Source organism: Sinohyriopsis cumingii, chromosome 9, assembly GCF_028554795.1.
Source record: "Sinohyriopsis cumingii isolate HCF-2022 chromosome 9, ASM2855479v2, whole genome shotgun sequence".
In the NCBI taxonomy this organism is placed as follows: Eukaryota; Metazoa; Mollusca; class Bivalvia; order Unionida; family Unionidae; genus Sinohyriopsis; species Sinohyriopsis cumingii.
In genome coordinates, this window is record NC_142969.1 from 83,082,954 (window position 1) to 83,098,656 (window position 15,703).

The 15,703-nt window shown below is 36.2% G+C and overlaps 1 protein-coding gene across 2 annotated transcripts in view; it reads left to right on the forward strand.

The window, feature by feature from the left end:
• Positions 1-1,310: 1,310 nt before the first annotated feature.
• Positions 1,311-15,703, forward strand: part of LOC149792139 (uncharacterized) — a 73,048-nt gene continuing 58,655 nt past the window's right edge. For both annotated transcript variants that reach the window (XM_089969344.1, XM_089969345.1), the window contains exon 1: positions 1,311-1,467. In XM_089969344.1, the coding sequence (XP_089825470.1) occupies positions 1,398-1,467 (70 nt within the window). In that variant the 5' untranslated portion in view covers positions 1,311-1,397. The remainder of the gene's footprint in view (positions 1,468-15,703) is intronic.

Sequence of the window (15,703 nt, forward strand, 5' to 3'; positions counted from 1 at the left end):
TTTTATTTGCAGCTGTTAGTAGCTTTATAGCACGTTCGAAATCACAATAAGTGCTGAATTTTACTTTGATCGTTAATTTAAAAAAAATAAGAATAACTCCCTTCTCACGCATTATGTCTATGGAGGTTTCTAGTTGACTACGTAAAATATTTTTCTCATGCAATTCTAATTAGTTGTTAACATAATTTGAGGTTATTGTAAACATACGCTTGTAATGGGGCATGTTTATTTATCCGGGATAATGCCATTCTCGACAATTCTTAAACTCCACAATAATGATATTTGTTTCTGTCAAATGCAGCTGACACAGTCATATACATTATTTCTCTTTCGTTTGTCATTTTAGCTTGGTTTTTGAGTCAACCTTAAACAATAGAAGCATACCAAATCTAGTGAGTTAAGCTTTTAGTTCATCAGTATCGCCCATTTTAATCTGGCGTCTATCAACGTTTGTATCACCCAGTGATATATTGTTTTGATTTGTATCGAGGAATTGTTGGTTCCTCTGCACAGATTCAATTGACATCTAAAGAGCTATTTAGCATTTTTCGTCAATATTTACCTGAATGTAGCATTATAGGTTCGATTATTTAAATATAGATATAATATCCATTTGGTCAATTATGAACCTACGCATGTATGTGTATTTGTGCGTGCGTGTTATAGTTAAAGTTCCGCGTATCAGGTACACAGTCATTTTTTAGGAACTTTATTTTGTTAAGTCAACTCTGATCGACTATGTTCTCGAAGTATTTATAGTTTCAATGTCGATACGAGTACATAATACTAGCTGTGGCAATGGACTGAACGATTTAACTGAATTAACAGAATCACGTCTCATTCATATGTCAATATAATGAACAAAGTATAATATCCTATATACTGGATTTAGGTAGAAGCTAATCTTCACTACCTTTTCTTCAATTGCGGTTTTGTATGTCTGCTCTGTTCCGTGTAGCCGTGTTCTGTTCTCGAAAACGTTTCGTTCATTGCTGATGTGTTTATGCAAAAACACATTTTCCATACTAAACCAGAATATATAGTTGTAAGTTCTCTCTCTCTCTCTCTCTCTCTCTCTCTCTCTCTCTCTCTCTATATATATATATATATATATATATATATATATATATCATCTACAGAGGGTCCAGGTCCAGTATGTATTTGGCAGCAGTAAAATCGGTGAACATGGGACTTTAATTTACCTGTACGGTGTTGAGTTCTAATATTGAAACGTTAATATATTTAGAACCCGCACTACATTTATCAAAAAATTGATAACCCATATATTTACACAGTTACTAGGCTGAGATGGAATTGCCAACACACACCTATCAAGCAATGAGGAAGATTTAAAGATCCCGTTGAGTTTCACTTCCTTCAAAAAAGTATGCATCGCAATGGAGAGTCATTTAGGAGTGTGTATTTCCTATGTACTTTTTCACTGTGTCATCTATTATCCAGCCCAAGGTAAGAACAATTTTCTTCACATTCAAGTCCACCTTCTACGTTAGATCGTTTCTCAATTCAGATACTAAAGCAGGTATGTGTGAAGTGACTTGTTTTTTTAAATGAAAGTGTGCAAATTTAAATGAGATACTAAGTTCCCTCTGATTTATGTGTTACGTATTGAGTCGAAAAAGAAAACTGTACGTAAAGTTTCAATCTATTTTGATTTCCTATCGCTCGTGGTATATATATTTTTGGCTTCGGTGCAATCGTTTCTTTATACTAGTCTAATTTATATTTGATCACATCAGGTAATATCTGAGTCAATGACAAGGTTCAATAAAAACTGATTATCCTCAGATTTCGGTGAAACTCATACATATTAAAGGGGTCCTGCTTTCTTAATTAAATACACAATTCATCCTTATCCAATAATAATGAAGAACTTTCATTGAAACGCCATGTGTTTTCTTCTCCGTTATGACACCTATTTGCTTGGATTATAGTCATTCTGTCTAACAAGCCGACATCAAGCTCTATGCCGAAAAAATTACATCTACAGTTCTGTATTTGAACATTACATACATAATAGTCAATGATATTATTGAGACGTGCTTTCAAAGATCTTTTAAATGGAGTGTATGTTTACATTAATTATGTATGATTATATCTGACAACTATTTCGTTTTTATTTGCTTGAAAAGAGAAATTGCTGTTACGTTTGAATGTCGTATATTTAATTATTTTATGGTGTGCTTGACATTTGTCGTTAATTCAGGGTAGCAGTCTTGACCTACTGGACTGTTCTCATTTTTAGGTCAGTTTTAAGTCAGTTGTAAGTTATTAATAAGTTCTTTACTGATATTTGAATTCAAGGTCTAGCCCAATTTACAAACATATGATTTGGAAGGGAACTTGTGACCTACATGTTGGTTATTTTATTTTGTCTTAGGGTTTTATGTACATATGTGGTCAGCAAAATTATTAATATTTTAAGATCAGTCTATATAATAATTTCCAGTTGTGACATATGTAACAAGATAACCGGGTGGGATTTTCGGATTCACAACAGAACACTTTTGACGAGGATATAAATACAATGTGTAATAATTGATGACTTGAATGAGCAATTAATTATGAATATGTGTGTATATATATAATCCAAATATTGGAATTAATTAACATAAGGACGCACAGACTTAATGAAGAAAAATACAAATAAACCGATTTAGCAAATACAAAGACAATGGGTGAATGGTTCACAACGATTTGACAATGAAACGATAGATATAGTTTACTCAGGTAGTAAACAATGTAAAATTTTACTCACGTAGTGAAACGAATTCACTCAGTGAAATTATGGTGATAAAAAAAGGGACAGATATACAACTTATCTTTACAGTCCCGAAAGATACAATGGGTTTTACGAACCCCAAAATTAGCCCACGGCTAACAAATGACATGTAAGGAGATACACTCCGTCATCAGTACACTTTATTTCAGCTCCACTGCTGCTACAGTTCAGCTTCACAGCTGCTACGGTTAATTCCTGTGGTTGGCTTTACAGCTTGCACCACGTCGACCCCGATCACTGATAACTTTGAACGCTCGGGTCACTCTGGTCGCTCTAGATGCTCTAGACAACCCAGATACTCTGGACACTCCAGACAGCTCTACACGTTCTACACACTCCGGATACTCGGAACACCTCGAACGCTCGGAACACTCAGAGCATTCCTAACACTCCGGACATTAGACACTACGGACACACCGGACATTAGACACTGCAGACACTCTGGACATTAGACACTGCGGACACTCCGGATATTAGACCCTGCGGACACTCCGGACATTATACCCTGCGGACACTCCGGACATTAAATACTCCGGACATTAGACACTCCGGACACCCTGACATTAGACCATGCGAACACTCCGGACATTAGACCCTGCTGACACTCCGGAAATTATACCCTGTGGACATTCCGGACATTATACCCTCCGTACACTCCGGACATTAGACCATGCGGACACTCCGGACATTAGACCCTGCAGAACTAGACAGCTGAAAATATATCCAATACCGTGTACTATTCGTTACACGGGCATTTAAGGTAAAACGTAATGACGTTATACACGGTAAGTTTAGAGATTACATTATCAGCCAAATATTTACAAAATGACAGGTTCAAAAATAAACCTAACTCTGCTCGATAAGAATCCTACCGTACTAATCAGTTCTTAAAAAAATGTAGCCTTATATTGCTAATATAAATCCCTTGCTAAATCGCAACCAGAAGAGAAATATGTGCATTATACTGCGTATACGAAAGCTACATAGCAAACATACAAAATAAACGTGGTAATACAGTATTTATAACTTATAAATTAATAAGCTCACATACCTCTACAGCTGAAGATGTGCACGTCCTTAAAGGTTTTATTGGTGTGGTCCGTCTCAGAATTAACATCATTTGACGGACCCCCTAGTTCCGAAAGTTAAAAGGGTTTTATGTTTATTTGTTTTTCCCTCATTAGTGTGTATGTTTGTTTTATTTATTTTAGAAATTTCATTTTTAAAGATTGTGATATAGGGTTCCTACACCTGCATAACTAGTATATCATTTCTCCTCAACCCAGGCTGGTTTTTGGAGTTAATTATACGTCCTTAAAGCAGACTGCTGGCTGACAAGGCCGCACGTATTGTAAAGAAATGTACGTAGGGTGAGGTATTTATACACAGACATAGTCTATGCATTGTACGCATACGGTTCGTCCCATCGAGAGCACTTCGCACGTGCGGCATGGGATGAACCGAACTCACTATTTCGAAATACGACACAATATACATAAATCACCCTCGGGTATCGTTGTACACACACACACACACACACACACACACACACAAAACGAAACCCGAGTACATGTATTCAATAAATAAAAGAATTTATTCCATGACAACATCATTTGATAGAAATCATTTAATTAAATTGTTCATGGACATTACGAAGTGCTCACTGACATTTGCTACTAAAACACTTTTTTGGATTATTGTGAATTCATTCAAAGACATCCTGGATTAAATAATTATGATACCTCAAGACTGCAGGCTCGTCAACTTTTTCCAAGTCAATTGATACATCAGTAAATTCAAGATATGATTAATTCGGAAACACTTCTTACTTTTGGATTTTTTTGTCAAATGGATCTTCAGAATGAAGGGAAGGAATTAAGTAAATAAGTAGACGGGTTATTACAAATGCATTTATGTTAGCGAACACTCCATCATATCCTAGCATTATTGTATCAACGTCAACACTGTTACTCAACGCACTAAATGCTATTATTATATCATCACCAATCTTAACACTCCATAAAACCGAGTGGGGTGTAATGGTTCCTAAAGTTGGTCTTCATATGATTAGATGGTTAAACGTACGCCCATGAGACGCTTAATATGATAGAACTTCTAGGGCTACTCTCCATGGACCTCCTCTTGGTGTGTGTGGGGTGGGGTGAGGGGCCCCACAGACTGTTTACATTCTTATTTACTGTTCACCTTCAAAAGATTTACTTGAAATAGCCACTGACGATAACGATTAAAAACCGCTTGCACCTGGTTTTATCGAAATTAGTGCCATATATATTCCCTATTTTCTTTTATATTATCTTGTATTAAATGACAGGAATTTTAGCTTGATCTATTTATATATTCAAATTTACCATTGTGATTTCGTCTATAGTATGTAGTATATATCGCCACAACCCTGCATTTAGGATTACAAGGCATTCGTCATGTGGTATGCTTTGCGACATGCTCAAAAGTTAAGTATACATGCGATCCAACTGTAGCCACATAATAGTATGTGATGTATAAGCATACAAAGGAATATTTACAGCTTTGGTAGCGAATCGTCTCACTTTGCTGCTGATAACCTGGTGCTCAAGAAATTGATATCTTTCCATGATACATGTACTCGAAAGCCAGCATTTACCTATGCATACAATATAAAATAATTATTTCCCTGATGACATTTAGTAGAAATGAGTCGTGGAAAGTCTTGTCTCAGGCATTTCACTCTAGCACATTTATCAGAACCGTTACGACATAATTAGCTTGACATTCTTGCTCAATCTCTTAGGTCATGGATTTGAGGACGATGCATAAGAAAATCTCCAATCCGCTCAGCTTCGGCCCTTTGTTACCTCTTAAAACTTAGAAACATAACAAAATGAAACCCGACACGTTTTGTAAAATTCAGAAAATAATTGTATTTTCCTATAATACAAAAGTAGCAGAACTTCTATATTGTAAATGAAATCCCAAATATTCCTAAAGTCTTTATCACAAGTTCAAATGGATAGAGTTCTAATCGAATTCCAGTGGTTTTCCAAATAAATTCCAATATTATGCTAATTTGCCGATTGCCTGATTTGTGGCGATGTGTTAACCGTTTTTGTGTGATGTTTCACAATAAAAATATCCAAAAAGTCCTTGACTGAATTCACTAAATTTTCAAATTAATAGTGTAGTCCAAGAATGATACTGCACAATTTGTAATTCCAGTGAATTATAAATTTGAATAAATAAATCTATCTAATTTAAAAACTGAACACAAAAATAAATCTAATTCTGATTCAGATATTAAGGCAAAATGAATACTTTGTCAATTAAACAGCATGATATAAAAAGCTAAGACACAATTGAAAAAGCCATGAGAAAGGTCACACTCTTCTCTAAAATATTTAAAGTCAAGACGTTTTGGAATGTGCATGAAATAAACATGATTACTGCCTTTGAAAATGACTTAAATATTCAATCTTTATTCATAGAAAATATCAGCTAGGAATTATGTTATTTACAATATAACTGTCAATAGTCATTAACTTGACTTTGGACAAAGGTCAAGTACAAAATACCGATATACATAACATATGATAATTAAATAAAAACCAAACAAACACTTCAAAGTACGTATGCAAAGCACTTTATAAGCACCAAGTACCCATATAATCTAATCTTAACTGGACTATGGACCATCCCATTCTTAATATGGCAAAGTATATATAAGCGAATCATGTAAGTGGTACGGGACAATATTTAAAGTATGCTTGTAACGGCATTTCGACTCTACTTCACAATATGGATGTGCAAGAGATTCAAATTTGGTTATAACTCTTATTCTATTTATCGGCTGTACATTTCAAATTAAGTGGTTCCTTTTACTACATGGTACAAGTGTCCCAAATGTCAGCGAAATCAAAATTAGATAAGATATCCGATTTTAACACCGTATCCAAGGACACTCAAAATGTAACCAAAAGCTTGAAAGTAAAATGTGTTAGATAGCGAAATTTATCCCAGGATTCTTGGAGCTAAAGTCCAAATTCTGATACTATGTGGCCTTCAAAAGGTCCAGATATTTGTATCCTGTAACCTCTTGTACCAGAGGTGACCAAACATTCCAGTGCAAGTGCCGCATACACAAATTTACATCTTGTCGCGAGCCGCTTAGTTCATTAAGTAAAATAATTAATATTTGAAATAGCAAAATGTTTTTCTAAATTAAAACATAGTTAATTTTTATTTTTTAATATGTTGTTAATATTTGAAAACTTAAACTTAAACTTCAGAAGAAGCACATTTATTTGATAAGCCGAATAACATAAACAGAGTCAGTGCGAATGATGACTTGTTCCTAGGCCGCATGAAAGCTCATGGCGGGCCGTAATTTGCCCACCTTTTTGTCTTGTAGGTTTCGGTCATGTATAATAAAGGATGTTATTTATAGCTTCGTTAGTCTTTAATACAGTACGACTTAGTTCACTTTTGAGCTACACACACACACACACACACACACACACACACACGAGTGCATGCATACATACATACATACATGCATGCATATATACATACATACATACATACATACGCCAAAGTAACTCTTTAAAAGTAGTGCAGTTAACAAAATTTCAAGAACTTTAAGATCGTGTTAACATTATTAACGGGAGACTGTCTGAAAAGTTATACTATATATAGTACAGTGTCAATCCATGAAAATCTATAAAGTGGTTCTGCTCAGTTTACAACAAATCAAAGTATGGAGCAATACTGATGCTGACTGATATATGCATGTAAAATGCTTTTCATATCCGTGTGAAAGATAGGATACTATGCTTGTTAACTTTATATTCGTATGTTTTTGATGTGCGATCTTACAATTACACCAAGCTATATACTCTGATATCTTTCAAATGTTTATTAAACCCTTTGCAACCCGTTATCATTCAGTCAAATGTAATCTTTTCAAATTAATCTCTATATCAGCATTCAGTGTCATAACTCACAATAAACAACAGTTATGCAACAATATATCATCTTGTTATTGACGAGGAGTTTTGTAATTATTTATATATTGATTTCACTACAACTATAACATTTGTTTCTGATACTTATGATTCAAACATATTGCTCAACTGTTATTATCTGAGCTGCGATTGGGTGAGTTTGATCTGGCCATGTAACATGTTTCATAAATTACATTTTTGTCATGACATAAGGAAGCGAACAATAATATGATAGGAAATCACCCTACCCATCTGCTTTGAAAATGTAAATGTCATGTTAAGTGCTTGCATAATGTTTCTTGTAAATTCAAAGTCCAAGTCAAACCTGGTGACAGTTTATCAAACAAACACCTTGTGGCATTTTATCAACCAAACACCTTGTGACATTTTATTAACCAAGTGCACTTGACGTCAGCCTTATCTACACTTCAATCGGTAACTATTGATCACTTCATGAATGTCTAAGATATACAGAAGATGAAACAACATAGTTATTAGTCTCACAGAAAGATATATTGTATAAAGTATATTGAGTCATAAGTACTTGGTCATTTCATAATAGTGAAGTTCGGGCAGAAATTAAAAAATAGAAGATTCATTCAAATGATACAAGGAATTTTGCTGGATACCACAGTTTTGCTGGATAATACAATCAAAAGGAAATATTTATGCCTGGTGTAAATTATAAGAAGCTGTTTGCAATCTTCAAAGTTATCCTATTACGTTTCTTTTATAGTAAACAACAGAAAATAGCAAATAACCAACACGTTTTGTACAATTATAAATATAATATATTATAAAGTAAACAATTAAAAAAGTTACAGTTTAGTTAATTATATCAGAAATAGTCATAAATGTTCTATCACAAGTCCAAGAGTATTGGGTAATCCAAATGCGTTCGAAGGTATTTAGTTTGAAAGGTTTCATTAGCGACTTATAATCCGTTAGCCATTAATATTTTGGACGAAATAAAGAGTGATGTAAATAAGTATAAATGCGTAATGTTAATCACCTAAGTAACATAATAGTGCCAACATCTACACGTTTTGTAATATTCGGAATATAATTTAATTCCTACTTTATTATATACTCCTTTATATATCCGTTAACTCTGCATTGTCAAAAATGTTCAATATCTTAAGATAGTGAACTCACGTGGAACTTCATATTACACTCATAAAGGAACTACTTTGATAATTCCAATAGAAAGACTTCATATTTTTCCCCACATTATGATTTCAAACATGAAATGACAGAAACAGAAACACATCTGCAGATGTCAACACGCTTCTCCCTCGCTTCTTCAATCCGATTGTTTTCATGTGGAATTGCCACATATAAATCGAGTCCATAATCAAACATTTTCTTAGAATCGACACAAATACCAATTACTATTCATTCCAGGTCACATAGAAAAGCTGTTGCAATGCGCATTCATTCACAATATGACTCCAAATTTCAATATTAACTAGACACATTTAATTCAAATTTATCTGGCCGGAGTTATGTGCGCAGTGATAATGTTATTGTTGTGTAATGATGAATCTGTGCTTGTGTATTTATCTTAGAATACAGCATACATTCAGTAACTTTGTTCCTTGTTGTGTATTTTGTTAATATAATTAAACATTATACAGAATAAGAAAATGAAAATGTAAAAAAGGTTACTGCATTTGTATGGTAAAATATGAACTCGTTTTGTCGGATGGATATACTGCACTCCCAAGGACGTGAAATGCTCTATCATTGTCACGTCAATAACAGCGAAGTTCTTCATGATTCTTGTAAATACCGTTATGGTAGTGTCATCAAACGTATCGAATGCAAGGAACAGGCATGAACGTCTGTGATGCAAGTTTACAATTTTTCAAAAATTCTTAAAATAGAATATCCAGTATCGGTCTAGTCGCTTAGCAGTGGTGATCACCTTGAAAATATGTTATGATCAATTTGTGTTTCCCGTCGGATATTATTACCGCAAGGAGGAATTTCAAAAGGGGGTGGTATCAATCGAGATCGATGATGAAGCCAAACGTTCATCTACAGAGGTATATGTAGTCTCATAATAGGTCAAATTAGTGCCCCAACAACGCTGCTGCCGTCGTTTTATTTGTTGTGGGTTTAACGCCATTTTTCTGCACACGATAGTGTAACAAGATAACCGGGTGGGATATCTCGGATTAACAACAGAACACGTTTTGACGACACATATATATGGTTTAATGTGGCGATTTATATGAGTAGTGGATGATGAAGATGTGTGCGTATTTACAATCCAAATATTGGATCTATTTAACAAAAAACGCACAGTTTCAAAGATGAAAAAAATATACAAATAAATTTAGATCAGTAACCCTAAAACACAGGATAAATGATTTCACAAATGATTCAATAATGGAAAGATGAATATAGTTCACTCAAATAGTAAACAATGTAAGCGTTTACACATAGTAAAAAAAAATGTATTCGCTCAGGTAGCGAAATTATGTCACTAACCAAGAACGGATATACAATCTATCCTTCCAGTCCTGAATAATACACTGGGTCTTACTAACCCAAAATTAGCATACAGCTAAAAATACATGTGTGGAGATGCACTCCGTCACCCGTGCACCTTATCCGCTCCACAGCTCCTCTGAATCAATTTCACAACCAATATAGACTCCGGACCCTCGGAATACTATGATCACTTGAAATATTAGACCCTCCGGACACTTGAAATATTAGACCCTCCGGACCCCCTGGTCCTTTGACGGCTCTACAGCTGGGTCACCTTAGTCCCTCTGGACACTCCGGACGCTAGACATTAGACGCTCCGGCACCTTAAACGCTCCGGACACACGGACGTTTCTACCCTCTGACAACACCGGACACCCCGGATATTCCTACCATCAAAACACTCACTCACTCAGCCCTACAGCTGGAGTTGTGCGAATCCTTTAAGCAGGCCGCTTGCTGACAAAACCATTTGTATTGTAAAGGTCCTTTACATGTAGTAACATATTTATACCTTTAGAATTTTCGTTATTCTTTATCAAAGGCACCTTGCACGTGTGGCACAGGACGAATCGTACTCACGATTTCGAAATACATAGACCATATTATAATCACCCTCGGGTATCGTTGTACAGAGAAAAAGAAACGAAACCCGAGTACATGTATTTAATTAACAACATTTACACCATTCCGTGACAGATAGGCTATACATGGCGGCCAGTAATAATGGCGGATGAAGAACCCGGGAAAACTCCCAGAAGAACGAATGACCCAAGATAAGCCTTCTCACAAACCCGAATCATACTCTCGAACCCACGCAGACGGAGATGAGATGTCAGTGATCCGTAACTGAGAGCGCTTTAGACCACTCGGTCAATCGTGGACATGACCGAGTGCTACCCTGCCAATTTTGTTGGACGTGGTGAGTGCTTTCTATACTTTAAGTATTTTGGTCATCCCACACCTGAACTTACTTTAGTATCACTCAAAGGGCCTTTACCTGATTTCGACTTGACAGAATTACTTGAATGGAGTTAGCAGCGATGAATATCCAAGTGATTAAATTTCAAGAAATGCACTTCGATAGCCTCCTATTCTTTTCTTAAGATTTATGCTCGATGCTCGCATACTAGGTTTAACCTTGTCTGAAGCCATCATAGCATATAATCCTCGAAATCGAGTCTGGCTTCCTGATCCATCACCAGACGCGACCCTATAATAATGCTTGACGCGCACATACTAACAAGTTTAATTTTGCCTGAAGCGATCATGGCGTATAAGTATTAAAATCAACTTTGGTTTTCTGCTTTATCACCAGTCGCAACATGCGCTTATAACCTCGGTCGGAAAATCATAGGTACATATACCACAGGGGTATCAGCGGATTGCAAACGTCTGTCTAACAGGCTTGTTCTCGACAAATCTGAAGTTTATTGTCTCATCAATGGCACAATTAGTTAAATACTTAAGATAGGGGAGGGTGAAGAACGCACAAAGTATATTACAGTTATCACCAATAACGCACACACTTACACATCCCCATTAACACTACCTCTCGTGATAATAAATGTTAAATTAAATATAATACATCCAAACTGATTCACGTCCTGTTATTCAGCACACTTTTATCCTGTTCTATTATTTCAATACAATGGGAACTCATCAAAGTCAATTTTTCTACTTGTATGATTTTCCGAATATCATTCCACATTTTGGCTCCATGAATTAACACAATTGTTTTCCGTCCATAAATCACCAATACATATAGCAACTAAACGTAGCAACATTTGTATTTACTCTTACATGTTTGAATTCTTTGCGTCCCTATTTCTATTATCAATTTATTCCTCCACGGCAAAAACGCTCGGTGCATCCCTCTAATGACGTGCATTCCCACGCTTCTATCTCTATCCTTCACCGGCCAAAAGGTTTGGCGAGGTCATTTTGGTGACATGCCCCCTTTTGGAACTTTGAATCCACCTTTCACGGCCCCATGCACCACTCCTGCTTGTATGACAGCATGCACCCTCCGTTTCTATCTCTGTCTGTTTTATATTTCGAAAACACATCAATATATGTATACAAACTTGCTTTCCACACATCATGGATATCTTGCGGGAACCAAAGTTGTTCATTAAAGTCGCAACGTCATGGCTCAGTGAGTATAGCTTATTTTAACACTGTTAATTTAATGGGTCTACTAGATAGGCTCTGGTACAATTATTACGAATACCAAAGTCAACAATGATGAGATAAACGTGCATATACTTTCATATGATTCTCCACAAAACACTCATTTAAAAGCTTCGATGCTTGCATATGCTAGTATTAACTTATTATCGATGTTTAAGAGATTTCTCACCACCGTGGTTAGAGTTTCCACGGATTCATTTTCCATCTATAAAGATATCCTACCAAATATTGGTCAGATTGCCGTGTTAGTGCTAACTGATGATTCAAGCGTACAAATAACATCACTGGATGAATTTGTTTCATGTGACCGCTGGAGAATTAAGAAAACAACGATAAGGTCACCGACGTTATTTGCTAAGTATTATGCCCCATTAGAGTATATCCGCGATGATAATCTTACATCGGTACCAATCTTAACTGATCCAGTAGTGCGTCACAAACTTGCATATCTGACTGGTGGGCGGGTTTCTGGTGAAACGACACGTGCTATTAACATGTTTAAAACTTTTACCGATTTTGATGTTGGTATGTATCTCTATATTTTGTGTAACATTTTGTGCATGATTGTATCTATTTTATTTCTAATTTTTCGGCTAATAAACCAGTTTACGAGTTAGGGATTATTTTCCATTACATAGGTTGGTCATGTGAGGTGGTTTCTTAGTATAATTATGTTGGATGGGTCGGTTCGTTGGGTTCTTTTATGATGTGGGTATTGCGAAATGCCACGAATTTAGTAGCAGGAAATTTCGTTTAAGACCCGTATTTGTGTATATAAGGAGGGTACTGAACAATTAATCCTTTAGTATTTTGGATTCTTATTTCATATGTTCCTGTTTTAATAATAGCCTGCACATGTGTTTAATGTTGTGTTTATATATAATTTGAGAGGAGACAGTTGTTTAAATTATTCACTGGAATTGCAACGTCCTCATCAGATTACACTTTTAGTAATGGCCTATCTCGAATTAATTCAAAATAAGTCTGGAAGATGCCATTTTAATACATCAAGACTGTTGGCAGACCAGTACAATCAAGATTCGTTTGGACTTAAGTATAACGTTTTAAAACTATTTTGGATTTATTTCATAATACTGCATTTTCTTCAGTTTTCATTTTATAACTTTTATATTAAATTCTTTCTTTAGTTTTACAAAAGGTGGTTTTGTCTTTCTCTTACTTAGCTCTGACCATAGACTGCCGACAGCAGACAATCTGTTGCCAACACGCCAGGCGTAACTACCGCTGACAATACGCTCCTCAATAGCTGAAATAGTATCATACAAACGTTATGACTGAAAATTGTGCCGGGCTTGTTTAAGCTCTGCTTTGATCTCACCGCGGATTATGTCATAGACTTTGCGTAACAACAAAGCAATCATTAGAAACAATGTAAAGTCGAAATGTTATGGGTTTACCCGGCTGCTGGTTATAGACAATTTACCACAATTCGTATTGATAATCAACGATGTCATCTACACGTCAACGTCACTCTGACGTACCTCGAATGTAACCGATGTAGGCGTGAGAGCGCCATCGCCATTGCATGACGGGTGATAACTATGTATCCGTTGATATCACGTACAATGCCTCACTGACGAACCCACGCTGAGGAGTTGGCGCTTCAAGGTAATACATAACGTGTGAATTCCTGCGACTGGTGACCTGTGAAATTGTGTGCATGGTCAAACTCCATATAGGCAAAGTAGCTCTTTGTTTTTCACCTTCTAGTTCTCCAGGGGCATATAAATATCTCATTATACTGTTTTCAGTACCGGGAAATAATGTAAAAAGGTGACCAGTAACGACGGCGAATTGTACTGGAGTTACTAAATAATTTTTGATTACCTCAGCGGTTTCATCACAATGTTTGCGCTTGTTCAACGGAGCTGCTACCCTAAGAAATCTTGCAAACCATTTTGGTGATCGTGCAGTGGAACACTTGTGTTCTTGCATTAATATTTCCTACGCGTATTGATATCCTAATGATTGGTACGCGAGTATACGGTTAAATCCTTCAAAGATGGCTCGATCGCGATCAACTCCGGTATGTCTTGGCCAAGTTTTAAAGAGATTAATTTCATCAACGAGATAACTTCTCCGATGAATTCTTGGCCTGGATAAACCTGTAAAATATTCAGCCATCTTAATGACCCACGAGCTTATATACTCCCGAAGGTGTTTGCGACTTTGGTTTCTGCTCTGGATGTCATCGGTTCAACTTCCAATCACGGAATGGCTATATCAACGACGGTCAGTCGTTTGGCAGAAACGAAATATCAGCCTGGTCAACTGATGTTCTAACCTCCATCCACTTACGTGTAATTTTTTGGGATGCCGGTAACTAAATGTTCCATAATGCTTGTCGCGCCAAAAAACTCGCTAATTCAATGATTGATGTGAGATCTTTCAACTAATCGCTGAGACTGGAATACAGGGTTTTAGTTATGAGAATTGTAAATAGTTATATTGCCGGAACAAGTCTTGGCCGCGGTACAAATCGTTACCCTACCATTATCTTTGCCTACATCGTGGTTGTTATAAAGCATCGTGGAAGACACTCTTGCATCACTAGTGAAACAATGTCATTGAGCTCGTCAATCAGCATGCGGTCAGCGATATGTCGCTCCACCATGTAAACGAGTTCACAAAATTAACATCCGGCGTCTAATTCGTTGACTGGATCTCACCAGAGCTCGGACGATCATCAGGATCTAATGGAATAACCCCTGTAAATGTTTCTCTTCCAAGTATTTTCCACATGAAGTTCCTAGCAGACCAAACAGCACGAATTCGATAGCACCTCATCCGGCAGTAATTGTATTGCCGCCTAACAATTAATTTGTACTCCTTCACAAATTATATTTTTTTTGTACTGCAAGGTGCACATAGCCCTGTGGTCCAACGTCGTTTATTTTTCATGTTGATAACACGCGTGTATTATACCGTGTCCATGCAGACAGTATAAACGTATTGGCATTTTATGAGAATTCTAGCATTGCAATATTACATTCACCAAATTGACCACGGACAACGAGTTTCACGTTCTTTATTTTTGAGCGACAAAACCCACACTGATAGAACATCATGAGATCTTTCCAAATATTATTCACGAGATAATCATAGTGTCGTCTGAGTCTGGCAAGACTCATTTGTTACTTAACCACGTTATGAGAATAATCAAATGGGACTAGTTATATCTGGTCGCAGATAACCAGGA